The sequence below is a fragment of the Pan troglodytes genome, chromosome X (genome assembly GCF_028858775.2).
Source record: "Pan troglodytes isolate AG18354 chromosome X, NHGRI_mPanTro3-v2.0_pri, whole genome shotgun sequence".
Classification (NCBI taxonomy): domain Eukaryota; kingdom Metazoa; phylum Chordata; class Mammalia; order Primates; family Hominidae; genus Pan; species Pan troglodytes.
In genome coordinates this window covers 16,013,559-16,034,682 of record NC_072421.2, presented here as the reverse complement: position 1 = coordinate 16,034,682, position 21,124 = coordinate 16,013,559, and the positions used below count along the sequence as shown (strand labels likewise).

The 21,124-nt window shown below is 39.0% G+C and overlaps 1 protein-coding gene across 5 annotated transcripts in view; it reads left to right on the top strand.

Moving 5' to 3' along the window:
• Window positions 1–21,124, top strand: part of PIR (pirin) — a 109,293-nt gene that overhangs the window by 52,560 nt on the left and 35,609 nt on the right. For all 5 annotated transcript variants that reach the window (XM_016943453.3, XM_016943450.3, XM_063804490.1 and 2 more), the window contains one exon: window positions 15,636–15,720. In XM_016943453.3, coding sequence (XP_016798942.2) covers window positions 15,636–15,720 — 85 coding nt within the window. The remainder of the gene's footprint in view (window positions 1–15,635; window positions 15,721–21,124) is intronic.

Genomic DNA, 21,124 nt, shown 5'->3' with positions numbered 1-21,124 from the left:
GGATGTGGCTCCATTAGGTCTGCCAAACTTGAATCCATTCAACCTCAATTCTCATTCATTTCACTTTAAAAATAGTCCCAAAAGGTAATAAAAGACACATTTATCACAATACCGGTTTTGGTTCCATGAAATTTTATTGCACAAGCAAATCTCCAAGCCCTAGAGCAGTCATATCTGTAGAAAATTGATGTACTTGGTCAGTTCAGAGCATTAACATAGTTGGGAGAACGAAACCGTGTATCCATACCGTCTCCACTCTCTTGGGGGGAGACATTTCTCCTTTGTGTAAAGTTGTATGCTTGTGTTGGTGGTAACTCCAGGCACCAGATCTTAAGAAAATCCTGTACTCAACTATGGAAAGCTGATGAGAATATGAAGAAATGTTCCTCTCACCAATATGCAGAAAAATAGAAATTTGAATAATATGCTGCCACTTGACACCCTTCAAATTAAGAAAAAATACAAAGTTGGGTACTGTGAAGTGCTGGCAAGGATGGGAAGAAATGGAAACTTCATGTTTGGCAAGTGGGTGTAACTGTGTTCATTGTGGAGAGCAAGTTGACATTATTCAATGAAGCTAACACTGAATATAGGGTATGCCCCAGAAACTTCATTCCTAGTATTTATTCCATCAAAACTTCACCAAGCAGACATATGACAGTGGTCATCCCAGCATCGTGAGTAATAGAAAGGAGTCAGAGTTGATATAGGTGTTCACCACTGAGAGAATGAATAAGTGAAATATGGTGGTTACATATGATGGAATATGGTGTAGCCGCCAGAAGCAGTGGGCTGTATTCACTTGTAGTTATTAGCTCTCAGGAAAAAAATGAGGAATAAATCAGAAAAGAAAGCAGTTTAGCACACAATACTACTCATTTTTCAAGGACACCCATATATCTAAATAAATACACTGTGGGTAGATTGGAAGGATGTCCATTACATATGCTCAACTGAGAGCCAATGGGGAATGGTCTTGAGATGGGGGATGATGGAGGAAAATAACACAAAGCAAGAGGGGTGCCCATGGATGTATGATGACCCTGTGCCATGGAATATAGTGTACAGCCAATTCAATTCCATGAACCCAGGGCCAGAGAGAGAGAGAGAGAGAGAGAAATTTGTGTCTAACACCAGCTTTTAACTTGGTTGGTGTAGGTGACCTCCTGTGTGGCTGATTTAAGGGATTCTAAAAAGCCCAACATATGACAGAAAATCTCACTGTCATGTTATTAAAACTGTACCATTAGAGTCCATCCTTCAACAGTATGAGGGACTGAAAGGAGCATAGGCTGTGGAGTCAAGCACACCTGGGTTCAAATCTCAGCTCTGTTGTTTAATATATCTGTGACCTTGGGAAATTTATTTTGAGCTTTTATTTCCTCATCTGCCAAGTGGGGATGATAATACACAGTCCTTGAGGTTTTTGTAGGGTATTTAATGTGCCTAGCAACATAGAGGGTACTTAATAAATATTTATTTCCTTTTCCCTTATCTATCTTTTCTTTTCCCACATTCCCTTTTATCATTAGTCTTTACTGACAGCAAATCTCTAGAAATTCTTGGGATGGGAAATGAAAATGGCCAACATCTTTTATGGGCTTATGAGGTGCTAAGTTCTAAGTCAGAGTTGTCTAATAAAAATATAATGGAAGCAACATGTAACTTCAAATTTCATAGTAAACATTTAAAAAGTAAAATAAAACAGGTAAGATTAATTTTAATAGCATATTTAATCCAATATATCCAAAATATTATCATTGCAACATGTAACCAATATAAAATTGTAATGAGATAGTTCACACTTTTTGTTACCGAGTCTTTGAAATCCAGTGTGTATTTTACACTTGCAGCACATCTGTGCAGACTGGCCACATTTCACATACCCAATAGCCACATGCAGTGAGTGGCAACTGTATTGGACAGTGAAGTTCTGAGTTCTTTATATGTGTCAATTCTTTTAATTCTGATTTAACTTGGGTTCTCTGGAAAACAAAGCCCAAGGCAAGTATTATTTGCAATCCCAGGGCAGTGGGAGTGAAGGAGAAGGGAAGTGAGACAGATTCTTGGCCATGTAGGATGCCTGTTCAGAAAGCTGTACCTCAGAACTTTCTAAGGGAGCAAGAATTTGTCTGTTGCCCCACATCTTCCATTCCTATTTGGTCAAAGTTTGCCCATGGGGAGCTAATTCCCTGCCCTTCCGGTTTGTGTCACCCGGCCCCTGCAGACAGCCTCTGAATAGGCCACATGTCCCATTCTATGGCTTGGATCTGTATCCAAGTGTGGGCATGAAGAGAGGATCCAGAGCCTCCGTAGGTCACTTAGGTCAAGCCCAGACTCTGGAGCTTCTGGAACTCCCACCACTGAGAGGACAATCAAGACGATGTCAGAACTTGACAGTCGGCTAGGACAGGCCAAGGCATCTGGCGATGTCAACAGTTGCAACAATGATGGCACCTACAGGTCTCCATAAGAGGCCAAGGGCTGAGGAGCTATAATGAGGCTGAGCGACTCTGAGGAGGCATGTAAAATGTGTGCAATTGAATTCTCACAATGAGATAGGGAACTGAAACATAGTGAGGTTAGCAACTTGCCTAGGGTTACACATATAGTAAGTGACAGAACTGGGATTCTAACTGGATGGTCTGGCTCCAGGGTCTGTGCTCTTAATCACATGCTCACATAGGTCCTTCACCAGTTTGGCACAGCCCAATAGAAATCAGATTTTTTGTTGAGAGAAGGTTTTGTCTTGGAAACTTTTAAAGACTGAAAAGGCTTAAGAGGAGAGATACATGTTGAAGCGTTCAAAAGGAAAACCTTGGCCCATCTGTCATTTTGCCAAGGATCTGACCACTCCCTATTTGCACAGGAATTCATGAATGATCCCTGACCTGAATTGGGGATATATACTGATCCCTTGCATAGTGCTCCAGCCTTTCAGCAGATCTGGTCAATTCTTCAATTTTTCTGAGCTGGTGCTGAATAGCAGGGAACTACTTCTCCTCTTGTTTGTGGATACACAGGAGGCCATATTCAATACTTTTAGGACCTATTTGAATACTGTATTTAGATGGGTTGATGTGGTAAATTTGGGGATTGGGGAGTTGATCAAGGAAGAGACAGTTTCATGAGAAGCAGTAACATACAAACTTTATTTGGGCAGTGCTCAGACAAGGTTGCGTAAGAGGGAAAGTTCTTCATAGCTGGAGATTTTCCAGAGACAGTGGCACAAGGCCACCCCTCAGAAAGGAAATAGGGCAAGAGACCTGAAGGAGTAGGGGAAATCAGAGAGGAGGCTTACATGTCCAGGTGATATCACTCAACAGCAAGGTGAGGTTTCTCTGGATTAGAGAGTTCTGAAGGACATTAGCAGTTTGAGGTCTTATAGCTGGCTAGCAGATGCTGGTAATAGTTTATCTTATTTCTGGCTAGCAGATGTTGGGAATAGTTTCACAGTCTATATGAAGTAGGTAGGCTCTAAATGGCTAAAATTTTGTTCATTTTGGAATATATTTAAAGCAATTTGATGTGCGAAAATTGGAGTTTGGCATCAGTGTTCTTTGGGCTAATGGTCCTATCCTAGTGTAAGGAAGTAACCAACATGGGGGCCATTTTCACCTAGTATACAGGGGCTCTCACTGGCCCATTTATATAATAGTTGTACAGAAAACTTTCAATTCATTCATTCAGCTCTTCCATTGCCATAATGGTGTGTTAATATATGAACAAAGTTCTTAGGGCAACACGAATCTAGAATTCCTGATAGAATGAGATGCTTTTCAAAGCCAACCACCACTTACTGTTCCATTTTCTTCTGGTACTTTCATTTGAATCAGAATGTCAGGCAGCAATGGACCCCAAAGATAAGCTCTCCAACTCCACCACTTTGTAAATGAGAAAGCTGAAACCCAACTAGGCAAAAAGTCTTTCCCAAGGTCACACAGCTCATTGTGAAAGAAGACCAGACCCAAACTCAGGTTTCCTGAATTTTGTCCCATTTTATTTGAACATTTCCCCTGCCTTATCACACCATTCAGCCCTGATGCATAAGTTTGCTGAGTGTATCTCTCTCCAGTTAGGGAATGCCTTAGCTCATTTTCATGGAAGGAAGCTTCAAAATGACCATGTCTCTTTCTACACCAAAAGGGTACCTTCAGGCACATGCCTGTACAAGCAGACACCCCTGCCTGTCTGTGTCAGAACATCCTGCAAATGATCACGTAGAAGAAGCCCTAGACCATAATAAATTCCCCCTTCATTAATTTTAATCATAAAATTGAAGAAACATATCTATATGAAAGTATCCATACCCAGAGCTCTATGAAATCTTTGCCAATGAGTTTCCCGTGTTACATCTTGATGCACTTTCCTACAAGAACTCTTAAAAATATTTTAGTAAATAGCAAATGTAACTAATAAATATTAGAAGCCTTGTGAGGAATATTCTAGCATTGGTTAATAGATTTGTGACTCAGTCTTGGAACACATTACCCATGGATTGGAGTTAACAAATAGGAAGGCTCTGTGTTAGCCTATTTGGGGGCCATTTGTGGTTTTATTATACTGTTGCCTTTATAGGGTTGTAGATGGATTATTTATACAAGACATGGGAATTTGTTCTTTTTCTGGTTTTAATTTTCCAAGAAATTAGAACATCTGTAACCCAAATTCAGGCAAGGATGCTGACTCAAAGGGTGAAGAAATCAAAGTCCAGTTTCACAATTAACATGTCTCTGGTTAAATTTCAGTACTGTGAGTCCCCGTCATCATCCTTATTCTCTTCCCCTTTAGTCCTTCTTCCCTCACTACTCTTCCCATAAATAAAAGGTGAGAAAGAGAAGGACAAGAGTATTACTACTGATTAAAGGGCTACTTGAAAAAGAATACTATAGACTGAATTTGGCTATGTTTAAAATTCTTGGTCAGCTAGACAGCTTGATGTTCAAGACTGTCCACAGTCTTTTATGGTTGATAGAAGTTAAAAATGTTTTTTGGCCGTCTCTAACTCCCACCCTACAAAGAGTCATTGGCATTTTGCCTAAGAGTTCCTTGTCTTCTCTTTGTGTAACACTTCATGTATATGTCAAAATATGATTACAGAGTTTTAATCCTTCCCACGATACCTTTGGCACTGGGGATGGAAACTAATCTTTCCCATTGCTTATCAGAATTGTTTAAAATAATCAAGAATTCAGAATTCAAAGTGCTTTGGATTGGATACAGAAGACATCATTTTGTTGAAGAGCATCAGCCTATTCTAAAAATGAGTTAGAAGTTTGCTTTAAACAGTATGGTAAATCTACTTTTCACTTCCTCAAAGCCTTACCATCTCCAGGAGAAATGAGAAAGTATGGCTCCCCATGCAGGGGCAATGGGATCTGGCAGTGAGTCTCCTGAGTGTGTATGGTAGTGCAGAGACTAGGTCTGTGCTGATGCATTTTTATCCCCAGTGCAAAGCCCAACAGATCACGAGAGTGGGAAGGTGGTAGAAGGAAGATGAGGACATTGGGAAGCCATAAGAACTGTACTAGATGATGACATGAGCTCCTCATGGAGTAGATCTTACTCTATTAGTTGGGACTCCTGAGCTAGTAAATTAAGTGAACACTTGGTTTTCTCCATTGAGGCTCTTCCTTGTAAGTGGTAGAAGGAGAACCTACCAGAACTAGACCCAAATATATATGCAAACTTAACAGGGATAAAGAAGATTATCATCAATTGAGGAAAAGAAGAATAAGTCAACTGGGACAATTGGTTAACCATTTAATAAAAAGAAACCAGATTAGAGCTCATGATCTCACAGTTAATTGTCAAAATAATTCCACATAGATTAAATAATTTTCTTTCTTTCTTTCTCTTTTCTTTCTTTCTTTCTTCTTTTCTTTTTTTCTTTTCTTTTCTTTCTCTCTTTTTTTTTTGACAGAGTCTCACTGGAATGCAGTGATGCAATGTCAGTCCACTGCAATCTCCACCTCCCAGGTTCAAATGATTCTCCTGCCTCAGCCTCCCAAGTAGCTGGGATTACAGGCACCCGCCACTACACTTGGCTAATTTTTGTGTTTTTAGTAGAGACGGGGTTTCATCATGTTGGCCAGGCTGGTCTCGAACTCCTGACCTCAAGAGATCTGCCTGCTTCAGCCTCCCCAAATGCTGGGATTACAGGCCTGAGCCACTGTACCCGGCCATAGATTAAATAATTTAATGTTAAACATTTTGAACTAGAAAAATATACACAAACATTTATATGATCTTTGGATGGGGAAAGACTTTCCAGGTTTAAAAGCATTGGAAGGAAAAGATGAATAGATTAGACCCATGTCAGAAACCTTGTAAATGAAATTAAAGGCCAAAAACAAACTGGGAGATAATAACCTTACTTTATTGAAAAAAAAAAAACAAAAACAAATCTCTCATGTAAATTGATGAGAAGCACCAAACGTCCTTGACTTCATAGCCGCCAATTTTCCATTCCCTCTCACAGTCACACATCACTGAAGATGTGTCTGCACATTTCATCTCCACTGTCCTACCTCCTTGATGTTCTCAACTTGACATCCACCCACACTGGTCCATTGAAACCAGTCACCACTGACTTCCATGTGGCCAAACCAGAGGTGGTAATCTCCTTCTCCTTCTCCTTCTCCCTCTCCCTCTCCTCCTTCCTCTCCCTCTCCCTGTCTTTCTTCTCCTTCTCCTTCTTCCTCCTCCTCCTTCCTCCTCCTTTTTCGTTCCTACTCCTCCTTTCTCCTCCTTTTTTCTCCTCCTCCTTCTTTCTCCTTCCTCCTCCTTTTTCTCGTTCCTCCTTCTTCTTTCTCCTTCCTTCTCCTTCTATCTCCTTCTTCTTTCTCCTCTTTCTTCTTTCTCCTCCTCCTTCTTCTTTCTCCTTCCTCCTCCTTCTTCTATCTCCTTCTTCTTCTATCTCCTCCTCCTTCTTCTTTCTCCTTCCTTCTCCTCCTTCTTCTTTCTCCTCCTTCTTCTTTCTCCTCCCTCCTTCTCCTTCTTTCTCCTTCCTCCTCCTTCTTTCTCCTTCCTCCTCCTTCTTTCTCCTCCCTCCTCCTCCTTCTTTCTCCTCCCTCCTCCTCCTTCTTTCTCCTTCCTCCTCCTTCTTTCTCCTTCCTCCTCCTCCTTCTTTCTCCTTCCTCCTCCTCCGTCTTTCTCCTTCCTCCTCCTTCTTTCTCCTTCCTCCTCCTCCTTCTTTCTCCTTCCTCCTCCTCCGTCTTTCTCCTTCCTCCTCCTTCTTTCTCCTTCCTCCTCCTCCTTCTTTCTCCTTCCTCCTCCTCCGTCTCCTTTCTCCTTCCTCCTCCTCCTCCTTCTTTCTCCTTCCTCCTCCTCCTTTCTCCTTCCTCCTCCTTCTTTCTCCTCCCTCCTCCTCCTTCTTTCTCCTCCCTCCTCCTCCTTCTTTCTCCTCCCTCCTCCTCCTTCTTTCTCCTCCCTCCTCCTCCTTCTTTCTCCTTCCTCCTCCTTCTTTCTCCTTCCTCCTCCTCCGTCTTTCTCCTTCCTCCTCCTTCTTTCTCCTTCCTCCTCCTCCTCCTTCTTTCTCCTTCCTCCTCCTTTCTCCTCCCTCCTCCTCCTTCTTTCTCCTCCCTCCTCCTCCTTCTTTCTCCTTCCTCCTCCTCCTTCTTTCTCCTTCCTCCTCCTCCGTCTTTCTCCTTCCTCCTCCTTCTTTCTCCTTCCTCCTCCTCCTCCTTCTTTCTCCTTCCTCCTCCTTTCTCCTCCCTCCTCCTCCTTCTTTCTCCTCCCTCCTTCTCCTTCTTTCTCCTTCCTCCTCCTCCTTCTTTCTCCTTCCTCCTCCTTCTTTCTCCTTCCTCCTCCTCCTCCTTCTTTCTCCTTCCTCCTCCTCCTTCTTTCTCCTTCTTCCTCCTCCTTCTTTCTCCTTCCTCCTCCTTCTTTCTCCTTCCTCCTCCTTCTTTCTCCTTCCTCCTCCTCCTTCTTTCTCCTTCCTCCTCCTTCTTTCTCCTTCCTCCTCCTCCTTCTTTCTCCTTCCTCCTCCTCCTCCTCCTTTCTCCTTCCTCCTCCTCCTCCTTCTTTCTCCTTTCTCCTCCTTCTTTCTCCTTCCTCCTCCTTCTTTCTCCTTCCTCATTTCTTTCTTTCTTTCTTTCTTTCTTTCTTTCTTTCTTTCTTTCTCTTTCTTTCTTTCTTTCCTCCTCCTCCTCCTTCTTCCTCTTCCTCTTCTTCTTCTCCTTCTCCTTCTTTCTTTGGTTCCTTCTTCATGTCAGCTCTTCCTCTCCATGGCTTGATTGCTTTGTCCTTCTCCACAGCCTCTCTTTCTTTGGTTTCTGAGATAATACATTCTTGTGTCTCTGGTTGCTCTTTGCTCCTTCTCAGTTTCCTTTCTCCAGGTGACACCGTTTTCTTGGCCAGACCCTTAAACACTTTAGTTCCCTGGATCTCAGTCCTGAGTCTTCTCTTTCATTGAGCATCTGCCTAAGTGAGCTTATTTGTTTCATGGATTTAGATACCATGTATAGTCTGACAACTCCCAGATTGATATTCACAGTACAAGCCTCCCCTTTGAGCTCTATGTAGATTCATATCTGCCACTGCCAACTTGACATCTCCATTTGCATGGTGCCCAGGCACGTCAAATTTAAAATAGCAAAAGTTGAAGTCTTGTTCTCCCCACCCTCACCTGTCTTGACAGCAAACAACTTGTTTCTCTTCCAGTCTTCTCCATCTTAATAAATGGCATTATCACTCACTGCTCAAAGTAGAAACATGATGGCCATCCTTATACGCACTGCATCTAGTCCCTCAGCAAAAACCTTTCTATCTCCAAATATATTATTTCAAATCTACCTATTTCTCTCCCATCCCTCTCTGGCCTACTCCAGCATCCTCTTCAGGAGTCTCCTCTCCTCTATTCTTACTCCCTTCCAGTTCTTTATATAGTAGCTTAAGACATCTCTTTAAGATGAAAATTGGATCTGGTTCTTCTTCAATGTGTTCTCATTGTATTTTAAAGAAATCCCAAATGCCATACTATGGCCTATATCTGATTGAATCTTTCCTAACTTTCTAAACTTATGTCATTCGCTCCAGCAACCACTTTATGTCTGCCATGTTGCTCTCCTCTCAGTTTCTGAATACTTCAAGCTCTTTATGGCTTCATGGCCTTCACACATGCTATTCTCTTTTTTCTGCCCAGAAATCTCTTACCCTCAACTCTTCTTATTCAAGTCTTCACTTTAATGTAATCTCCCTAGTGAGGACTTCCCTTACTCTCCTCATTTTATTTTCTCTCTCTGCATCCTATTTATTTCTTTTCTAGCAAGTACCACATTTTAAAGTTTTATATTTAATTTTCTAAATTATCTTCTTCACTAGAAAGTAATACTTCACAAGGGTTGAGCAGAACTGTTATTCAGCAATATATATCCAATGACTAGCACATTATAGATTCTCAACCAATATTTTTTGAATGAGGAAATTAATTGATAAATGAATGAAAAGTTAAATAGGTTAATGAGCAGATAGTTTACTGAAAGAGAAATGCAAGTGGCCTTAATTAATACATACGATGCCCCTAAAATAGTGCCTTGTACATACTAAGCCCTCAACATATTTAGTTATTGCTATTTTTATATTAATAATAGTTACTATTATTTTAAAATTAATAATAATAATATCACCCAAACTAATAGTCAAATTTAAAGAGTAAGGAGATACCAATTTCTGCTTTTTAAATGAACTACAATGAAAAAAAATAAGATGATCAACATTTTGATGAGATGGGCACTTTTTAAAGGTAGTTACCAAGTGATTTGACAAAACCAATTTGGATGAAAGCAAGTTAGTTAGTATAACAAGTGATCAGATGATGATTTGTTCAAGAACAGATACTGCTAGATGTGGGTTGTTGAGATAATGGTATTTATACTGTGGAGGTGGTGCCTTTAAACTTTTTTCTTCAGATTAAGCTTGTTTCCTTACTTTTTGTCCATTTTCCAAAGGTTTTCGGGGGGGGTGGTTATTTTTTAACTTTTACCTTTTTTCAGCAATTAATTTTTCCATTCTATGTTTGTGACAAGGAAAAAAATGTGCAACAATAGGAGATCTGTTGGAATATGTTAACTTTCTAACAATAGGAGACTGGATGGGGAAAAAACAATTTAGAGCACATAAAGAGTTGAAAGGCTGCCCTGTGGTGTAGCAAAATTACCAAGACTAGGAAAAGCAGTGACTAGCAGTAGAGATTTTCAGCAAAATTGCTGTTTAACCAGATGATTATGTTGAACAATTTGCTTTTGGCCACAATGTCTTAACCTTTACATCTATAATTTCACTGTGAAGGAAAAAAATAGAAATGTAATCAAAGATTTATGTGCAAAGAGATTCGTCAAAAGTTAACAATGACACACAAAAACCCCATAAAACACAATGTCCAATATTAGGGGAGTTGTCCAAAATGGGGGGTGCGTGTCTAGGAACAAGTAGAAACACTGTTTCTTTCTCTTATAGGATATTGGGGATTGGCACTCATTAATATGGTTACTTAGAGTAATTTCCTTAAGCAACATATTATAGTAAGATTGACAATTTGAGTGCATTTCCTGAAAAATAACTAAATCATAAAGAGCTTTTGAAATAGTTCCCCCAAAGAACTGTGAATGCATTTATTACATTCACAATTTATTACATTCACAAAGCATTATGACACTACATTGCTGCCACTTGCTTTTAGGGAGAGTCAAAGATGGTGGTAAAAACAGCAGCATTTGGGAATCAATGGGCAGCAGTTATCTGTCAAAGGAGCAATGGCAAAATTCAAGATACTTCCTTTGCCACACTCATACATAGCAACGTAGCATGCTGCATTCTTTTTCTTGGGGAGATGTTTTTAAGCCACATAGCTTCCATGTGGAAGTGATTTCATCTCCTAATTAAGATCACATTTATGAATAAAAGCAGAGGAAGGAAGCCAGCTTGACAAGGGTATCCTACCAAAAGCCAGGGTAAATGGGAAGTCTTTGAAGGACATAAGATGAAGGTAGTTGGAGTTTGGAAGGAAGTGGTTTTATAGACCTTGTTTTGTCTTGGTTGTTTTGTGGTCATTATTGGAGTGGTGTCTGAGACTCATTATGGGTTTGGTTCTGACATATTTATAGGGAAGGAGAGACAAGGTTTTCCTGGATTTGGTAGCAGCCCTGTTGTAGGTTAGCCAAAATTTACCCTTAATCTCTTATGAAGAATTGAATTACTTACCTTCTAGAAATATTCCCTGCATAATATTTGAACCATAATATTTTAAGCCATTAGGCTTTTGAAATATAGGCTAAAACTTTAAAGGAAAGTTTCCTAAATACTTTCAACACAGGATTGTGAAATGGAAAGAAAGACGAAAGGGGAAGAGCTTTGGATATTAGTACCTCTGCAGGCATTATTAATCAGAACTGAAACAGAAAAAAAAAACAAATTCACTAATAGAATTTGAGTGCATTAGCTCTGTGCATGCTGCAACAGATTTATAGGGGAATATTTTCTTTTAGTTTCTTATGGACCAATTTGTTTGACTCTTGTGGAAATAGATTCATTGATAGCTAAGTTTTAACCAAAAAAGAATGATTTAATTAAATTATCATTCTATTTTGAGGTTCTATTAATAGTTTAATACTATACATAAAAATAAACAAAACAACACAGGAAACAATGTGCCTAATAGGAAGATTTCTTTATGGTTGAAAATCAGCAGTGTATGTAATGGAAAGATGGAATCCAGGTTTGCTCAAGGTACATTTGAGGCTGACATCGTCACCTTTTTTTTTTTTTCCCTTGAGACGGAGTCTCGCTCTTCCGCCCAGGCTGGAGTGCAGTGGCAGGATCTCGGCTCACTGCAAGCTCTGCCTCCCGGGTTCACGCCCTTCTACCGCCTCAGCCTCCCGAGTAGCTGGGACTACAGACGACCACCGCCACGCCCGGCTAATTTTTTGTATTTTTAATAGAGACGGGGTTTCACCGTGTTAGCCAGGATGATCTCTATCATCTGACCTCGTGATCCACCCACCTTGGCCTCTCAAAGTGCTGGGATTACAGGCGTGAGCCACCGCGCCCGGCCTCATTATAGATTATTTTAAATAGAATAATATACATTCAGTTTTGAAGGCTTTGGGATAGTTTATTATTCAAGACATATGTTATATTGACACCCTCAATGATCCAGTTCCCAATATGAAAAGAATACTAGAATTGGAATCCTGTTTTAGGTTAAAGATGTTGTGAAAAACATCTGCAAAATGAATTAAAAATTTCCTCTTAGACTTTTTCACACTGTGAGACGATAGAATATATTTTGTGGCTTTATTAAAGTCTCTCATTGGTTTCTGTTTAAAATTTTTAAGATGAATACATAAATGAATATAGAACGTTCTGTGTGAGTGTGAATACACCTGCATGTGTGCTTCTGCCTGTGTAGTTGCAATCTTAGAGAGGTAGCTACTATTTTTTGAACAATATGGATTAGGTTGAGAAGCAAGAGACAGGAAGGAAGAAGGAAAAAGAGCCAGCCAGGAGGGCAGACTGATGACTGAAGTTGAGGGCAAGAATACAGCGAGTTAACCAGAGCTTTCCCACCAACTCTCCACAGCTCTAGTTGCCCTCCCTCACCCCAGCCACATTCTCACTTCTCTTTAGCTCTAGTCTGAGAAATTGGAAGAGAATTTTAAAAATTAGAGGGTGGAGGAAAACATTACTTTTCTGAATCAGAATTTCAGAACCAGAAATAGACTTAAACAACAGCAAGTACCCTCACAAAATTTTCAGATGAGCGAATTAACCCAGAAGATAAGTGTTTCATTGGTCAGCAGAAAAAGCAATACCTCTGGCTGGGCACGGTGGCTCACACCTATAATCCCAGCACTTTGGGAAGCCGAGGCGGGCAGATGGCTTGAGCCCAGGAGTCCGAAACCAGCCTGGGCAACATGGCGAAATCCCATCTTTACAAGAAAATTTAAAAAAGAAAGAGAGAGAGAGACAGAGAGAAAGAAAGAAAGGTAAAGAAAGAAGAAAAGAAAAAGCAATACAGCATGAAAGACTCCTGACTTCCAGTTCAAGATTATTTTTATGGCCACATTCTGGGAGAGTGCTAGCAAAAATTAAAGCAAGAACCTCTTTGTGATGCATTTCTTCTCTGTTGGAAGGGATACTGCATCTGCCACTGAGGCAGAGATTGAAAAAGATGCTTAAACCAAACAGGGATCTTTATCTGAAGGACAGCGAAATATTGCCTGAACAGAGGAGTCATTCGATATTATATGAAGTTTACCCTTAATCTTTTTAGAGGTAATTTTAGAAGTCCTCATCAGACAAAACCAGCCCCTTTCCAGATGGTGCCTTATACACCTAATGATCCTAGAGAATCAGATCCTGTGCCCCTTGTGTGCTGCCCTTCTTTTATGTGTGTTTCAAGCTCTCTGATTGATTGTGAATCTTTGGCCTCAGGTTGCACTTGATGTCACAGGTCTTTCTGGTTTCATTTATGTATACACGGGGGAATTTGCTTTTCTAGTCTTTGAAGCTGTATTAATGCAGCTTGACCTTCTAAGCCATGCAAAAGTCTACCAGAGCATTTTAAACCCCAAAGCTTCAATTGGAGACATTCAGAGGAAAGGAAAAAAATCTTTTGATAGTCAAGATTACTCACGATTCTTTATTTCAAAATTTAATGTACAGACATATATTTTGACCATACCAAATTCACCTGTCCTGAAGAGAAGCATTTTGCTACATGTAGGTGAAGATGTTGATGAATACCCCATATATATATATGTATACATACACACACATATGCACACACACACACTTGTGTGTGTATATATGTATGTATATATGTATGTAAAATCCCATGTATAGTAATACGGTTATTGACAGTATATGGAATAGTAATACAGTTATTGACAGTATATATATGTGTGTGTGTGTGTGTGTGTGTGTGTGTATATGTACTGTCAGTACATATATTCATATATATCTTCATATATACATATATCTACTGTCAATAACTGTATTACTATACATGGAGTTTTCCATTATGAAACATCATTCAATAAATATTTATTGAACACCTAGCATTTGACAGACATAGTGGGTTGGCCCTGAGAATTCAGTGGTAACAAAGGCAGAAATGTTCATGTCCTCATGGAGCTTGCATCATTATTCTCCACAAAATTATGCCTTTATCAAGGAGAGTAAATAATTCTGGGCTCCAGATTCTCTCTTTTTGTCTAAAAATGCATGTATTTAATGAATGTAATCTTTTAATTAACATATAACGTATACACAGAGAAGTACACAGATCAAGTATACAGCTCAAAGAATGTTTACCAAGTAAACACACTCATAAAAGCAGCAGCCAGGTTAAGAAACAGAACATTACCAGCCCCCAGAAGCCCCTTTAAAATCCTTTTCTAGTTGCTAACCTTCCCAAGATAACTAATTTTGTGACTTCTGACATCATAAATTAATTTTGGCTTGTTTTGAACTTTGTAGAAATGGAATCATACGGTGTATGATCTTCTGTGTCTGTCTTCATTTGCTCAATATTATGCCTGTGAAATTCACCTGAGTTGTTGCATGTAGTTGAGTTCATTCATTCTCCTTGGTGTATAGTATTCCACTGTATATTACATTTCATTTATCCATTCTATTATTAAAGACATTTGGACTATTTCCAGTTTGGGGCTATTATCAGTTCTGTCACTATTAAGGTACTTGTGCCTGTCTTTAGGTGACTGTTAGGTATACACCTATGAGTTGGAATATTGGGTCATAGATTATGCATATATTCGTCTGTGCTACACACAGCCAAGCAGCTTCCCAAAGTGTTTATACCAAGTTATAGTCCCACCAGCAGTGTATGAAAATTACAGTTACTACACATCCATGCCAAGCTTAAGGTTATGTGCTTTTTCATTTTCATATGCATTTTAAGTTTATAAAGTAGACTAGAACCACTGGAGCTTTGTGATAAACAATGAGACATCATAAAGTTTGTAGCAACAGTTCCAATCCCTTGAATTTTAGTCTATGCCAATGATTCAGGATGGTATTATATTAAATTAGAAACTCTGCTTAACTCTTGATGGAATAAAAGTTACTGTTTATAATGGAAAATCCTGCAAAAGTTTGCCTTTCTTACATTTGGAGTTGTGGCTTTTTCAAGCGAGCAGTGTCGGACCATTTTTGTTAGCCAGAGGGCCAAGTAAGAAAAAATAAAAAATATGTGCAGGCCGCATTTTTAAATTTCAAAATGGAAATGGCTTTCTTGAGACATGGGGAAGAAACATACATTTGGTTGTGAGATAACCTGCCATATCAAGTGGAAGACTGGAGGTGGGAAAGTTGGAGCAACTATTGGCCAGTAAAATGTTACTATTGGACTATATTTGAGAACTGGCTGTAGGGAGACAGCTGTCATCCTGAAATTAGCTTGTCAACCACATTGTAAAGCTAGGAGGGCTAACTTCCAGACCAAGACCTTTAAGAGGGGCTGTTTTAGCAGCCCACCTCGGCTTTAACACTTCCCTAGGAGGAACTATAAATATAATGGATCCAGGCCCAGGCCTATTACAGAAGGGCCAGCTGAAGGAAAGAAGAACCTTATTCTTAGAAAAAAACACTGATGGTTTCCTTTTCCTTTTCAGTCCAAGGTTTACACTCGCACACCAACCTTATATTTGGACTTCAAATTGGACCCAGGAGCCAAACATTCCCAACCTATCCCTAAAGGTATGATGGGTTCTGGGGTTTAGTAGCCATGTCAGAAAAAAAAAAAGAAAAGAAAAAACCAACAAGAGGCTGTTTTCTCTGGAATGTGCTTGTTTCTGAAACTCAGCACAAAGTTCTATGAACTCTTGTTTATGTTTAATTGTGTTTAAATTGACAAATACTGCTGGGACCTTCCAAGTTAAGAAAATCAGGAAGAGGCCGGGCACGGTGGCTCATACCAGTAATCCCACCACTTTGGGAAGTCGAGGCGGGTGGATCACGAGGTCAGGAGATCAAGACCATCCTGGCCAACATTGTGAAACCCCGTCTCTACTAAAAATATAAAAACTAGCTGGGCGTGGTGGCGCACGCCTGTAGTCCCAGCTACTTGGGAGGCTGAGGCAGGAGAATCACTTGAACCCGGGAGGCGGAGGTTGCAGTGAGCCGAGATCGCACCACTGCACTCCAACCTGGGAGACACAGCGAGACTCCATCTCAAAAAAAAAAAAAAAAAAGAAAAGAAAGAAAGAAAAGAAAATCAGAAAGAACTCACAGAATGTTAGGGCCAGACCTTGTGGGCCATACCACTCAATTTACAGGTGTGGAAGGCCTAAAAGATGGGTCACTTGCTCAAGGCCACCCAAACACTTACTGGATGAGGTAGGGCAAGGAAAATATCCCTGTCTCCTGACTTTCCAGCTCCTATTGACTCACAGTGTTCCTGAAGGCAAATTCGGACCTGTGTTACTTATACACAAGTGCATACTTGATTGAGATACAGGTTTTGCTTGATATAGGTGTTGTTATGTAAAGGTTACCTTTAGATTGACATTTGAATCCAAAGAATAATTAAAAATTCCCAAGTATTTAAGGCCTATTTTGTTCTTTTTTTTTTTTTAATTCTGGCTAATTTTTATAATTGTTTTTTTCTGTAGACGTGGGGTCTCACTCTGTTACCCAGGCTAAAGTGCAGTGGCATGATCATAGCTCACTGCAGCCTTGAACTCCTGGACTTAAGTGATCCTCTTGCCTCAGCCTCCCAAGTAACTGAGCCTACAGATGTGTGCCACTATGCCCAGCTAATTTTTTAATTCTTTTGTAGAGATGGAGGTTTCACCACGTTGCCCAGGCTGGTCTCAGATTCCTGGCCTTAAGTTGATCCTCCTGCCTTGGCCTCCCAAAGCACTGGGATTTCAGGCATGAGCCATTGTGTCTGGTCTATTTTTAAATAATTTTTTTAATTAACACAATAGATGTACATATTTTCAGGGTACATGTGACAATTTAATACGTTCATATAATTTGTAAAGATCAAGTCAGTATAATTAGGATATTCATCACCTTAAATATTTGTCTTTTCTTTATGCTAGAAACATTTGAATTATTCTTTTCTAGCTGTTTGGAAATATACAAAGATTGTTGTAAACAATAGTCATCCTACTGATCTATCAAACACCAGATCTTATTTCTTCTATCAAATTGTATATTTGTACTCATTAATCAATCTCTCTTTATCCCTCCCAGACCCCTACCCTTCATGTCTTCTGGTAACCACCAGTCTTCATGAGATCTTTATGAGATCCACTTTTTTACTCCCATGTAAGAGTGAGAACGTGCAATATTTGTCTTTCTGTGCCTGGCTTATTTAACTGAATGTCCTCTCCAGGTTGCTGCAGATGACAGGATTTCATTCTTTTTATGGCTGAATAATATTTCATTGTATATTTATATCACATTTTCTTTATCCATTCATCTATTACTGGGCACTTAGGTTGATTCTACGTTTTGTACATTGTGAATAATGCTGCAATAAACATGGGAGTGTAGATATTTCTTTGATATATTGATTTCTTTCTTTTAAATAAGTACCCAGTAGTTGAATTGCTGGATTATATGGTAGTTCTATGTTTAGTTTTTTGAGGAACCTTCATACTGCTTTCCATAATGGTTGTACTAATTTACATTCTCACTGACTGTATACAAGGGTTCCCCTTTCTCCACATCCTCACCACCCTTTTTGATAACAGCCATTTTAACTGGGGTGAGATGATGTCTCGTTGTGGTTTTGATTTGCATTTCTCTGATGATTAGTAATGTTGAGCATTTTGTTCATACACCTATTGCCCATTTGTATGTCTTCTTTTGAGAAATGTCTATTCCGAGCTTTTGCCCATTTTTAAATTGGATTTCTTTTTGCTATTGAATTGTTGAGCTCCTTATATATTCTGGTTATTCATCCCTTGTCAGATAGGTAGTTTGCAGATATTTTCTCCCATTCTGTGGGTTGTCTCTTCACTATTTTTTTTTTTTTAAGACAGAGTCTTGCTCTGTCACCCAGGCTGGAGTACAGTGGTGTGACCTCTGCTCACTGCAACCTCCACCTCCTGGGCTGAAGCAATTCTCCTGCCTCAGCTTTCCAAGTACCTGGGATTACAGGTGTGTGCCACCACGCCTGGCTAATTTTTGTATTTTTAGTAGAGATGTGGTTTAACCATGTTGGCCAGGCTGGTCTTGAACTCCTGGCCTCAAGTGATCTGCCTGCCTCGGCCTCCCAAAGTGCTGGGATTACAGGCGTGAGCCACCGCACCCAGCCTCATGTTATTGATTGTTTCCTTTGCTGTGCAGAAACTTTTGAGCTTGATATAATATCATTTGTCTATTTTTGCTTTGGTTGCTTGTGCTTTTGAGGTCTTACACAAAATATCTTTGTCCAGTCCAATGTCCTGGAGATTTTCCCCAATGTTTACTTGTAGTAGTTTCATATTTTGAGGTCTTAAATTTAAGTCTTTAATTCATTTTGATTTGATTTTTGTTTATGGCAAGAGATAGGGGTCTAATTTCATTCTTCAGCATATGAATATCCAGTTTTCCCAGCACCATTTATTGAAAAGACTGTCTATTCCTCAGTGTATGTTCTTAGCACCTTTGTCAAAAATGAGTTCCATTGATCTATGTGTCTGTTTTTATGCCAATACCATGCTGATTTGATTACTATAGCTCTGTAGTATAATTTGAAGTCAGGCAGTGTGATGCCTCCAGCTTTGTTCATTTTGCTCAGGATTGCTTTGGCTATTTGGGGTCTTTCATGGTTCCATATAAGTTTTAGGATTCATTTCTGTGAATGAGATTGGCATTTTGGTAGGGATTGCATTGAATCTGTACATTGCTTTGGGTAGTATTGTCATTTTAATGATATTAATTCTTCCAATCCATGAGCACAGAATAGCTTTCAATTTTTTTGTGTCCTTTTCAATTTCTATCTTCAGTGTTTTATAGTTTTCCTTGTATAGATTTTTCAATTCTTTGGTTAAGTTGATTCCCAGGTATTTTATAATCTTTTTTTGTAACCATTGTAAATAGGATTGCTTTCTTGATATTTTTTTCAGATTGTTCACTCTTGGTGTATATAAATGCTACTAATTTTTGTATGTTGATTTTGTATCCTGCAACTTTACCAAATTTGTTTATTAGTCTTAATAGGTTTTTTTTGGTGGAGTCTTTAAGTTTTTCTTAGTGTAATTTGATGTAATCTGTGAACTAGACTAGTTTGACTTCTTCCTTTCTTATTTGAATGCCCTTTGTTTTTTTTTTTTCTCTTGCCTAGTTGCTCTGGCCAAGACTTCCAGTATTATGTTGAATAAAAGTGGTTAAAATGGGCATCTTTTTCTTGTTCCAGATCTCAGAAGAATTCAGTTTTTCAACTGAATTCTTTCAATTTTTTCCCATTCAATATGGTGATAGCTGTGAGTTTGTCATAATAAGGCCTTTATTATTTTGAGGTACGTTCATTCTATACCCAGTTTGTTAAAGGTTTTTGTCATAAAGAGATGTTGAATTTTATTGAATGCTTTTTCAGCATCTATTGAAATAATGATGTTTTTTCTTCTTGATTCTGTTAATGTGATGTGTCACATTTATTGATTTGTGTATGTTGAATGTTGAAACATCTTTGCATCCTTGGGATGAATCACACTTGATCATGGTGAACAATCATTTTAAGGTGCTGTTGAATTCAGTTTGCTAGTATTTTGTTGAGAGTTTTTGCATCTATGTTCATCAGCAATATTGACTTGTGGTTTTCTTTTTTTGTTGCGTTCTTGTCTGGTTTTGGTATCAGGGTAATGCTGGCCTCATAGGATAAATTTGGAAGTACTCCCTCCTCTTCAGTCTCTTTGAAGAGTTTCAGTAGGATTGGTATTAATTTGTCTTTAAATGTTTGGTAGAATTCAGCAGTGAGGCCATCAGATCTTGGGCTTTTTTTTTTATGGGAGACTTATTATGGCTTCTATCTCATTACTAGTTATTGCTTTGTTGAAGTTTTCTATTTCTTCATGGTTCAATCTTGGTAGGTTGTATGTATCCAGGAATTTATCAATTTTTTCTGGGTTTTCCAATTTCTTGGCGTATAGTTGTTCATAATAGTCTCTAATGATTCTTTGTATTTCTATGGTCTCAGTTATTGTGTCTTCTTTTTCATTTCTGATTTTATTTATTTGGGTCTTCTCTCATTTATTCTTAGTCCAGCTAAAGGTTTGTCAATTTTATTTATCTTTTCAAAAAACCAACTTGTCACTTCATTGATCTTCTGTATTTTTTTGTCTCAATTTCATTTACTTCTACTCTGATCTTGATTATTTCTTTCCTTCTACTAATTTTGGATTCCATTCTGGCTATTTAAGTACAGAAAAATTTTAGATTAATTTGCTTAAACATAAGCCTTCACTATCCGTGATTTTTATAACATTAAGTGTATGTGTGCTTTAACCTTTTAGTGCAGTGCTTTTATCTTTTTACTTTTGAGTTGCTTTCCTCCAATCCCTTGTCCTCCGTTATCTATGTCCAGTACCCTCACTATATAGATCACAGATATATCCTTGAATTATATCTTGCTGTATTTTTCTCCACACTTATTTTTATACACTGACATATATGTGCATTCACATATATGCAAATATCAGGTTATTTTGTCATTTTAATAAAATGGAATCATAACTACTGTTTTACGTCCTATTTATTTGACTGAAAAATACCCATGGAAATCCTTCCAAGTTTACTTAGATAGCTCCTTTTGTTTTGTTTTGTTTAAGAGACAGGGTTTCTCTGTGTCACCCAGGCTGGAGTAAAGTGGCACAATTATAGCTCACTGCAACCTCGAACTCCTGTGCCCAAGAGATCTTCCCACCCCAGCCTCCCAAGTAGCTAGGACTACAGGCACTCATCATTAATGGTGGCTCCTTTTAACAGTGATATTCTACATCATCTAAATACATACTATGATGTATTTAGCTATTTTCTATCAATGGGAATTCACTTTGTTCCTAGTGCTTGGCTACAGCAAACTGGTCTGCAATGAATACCTTGTGTATCTGCCTTCCCATGTGGAAATTTATTTTGATGAGACAGGTTTCCAGGGATGGTCACCAGA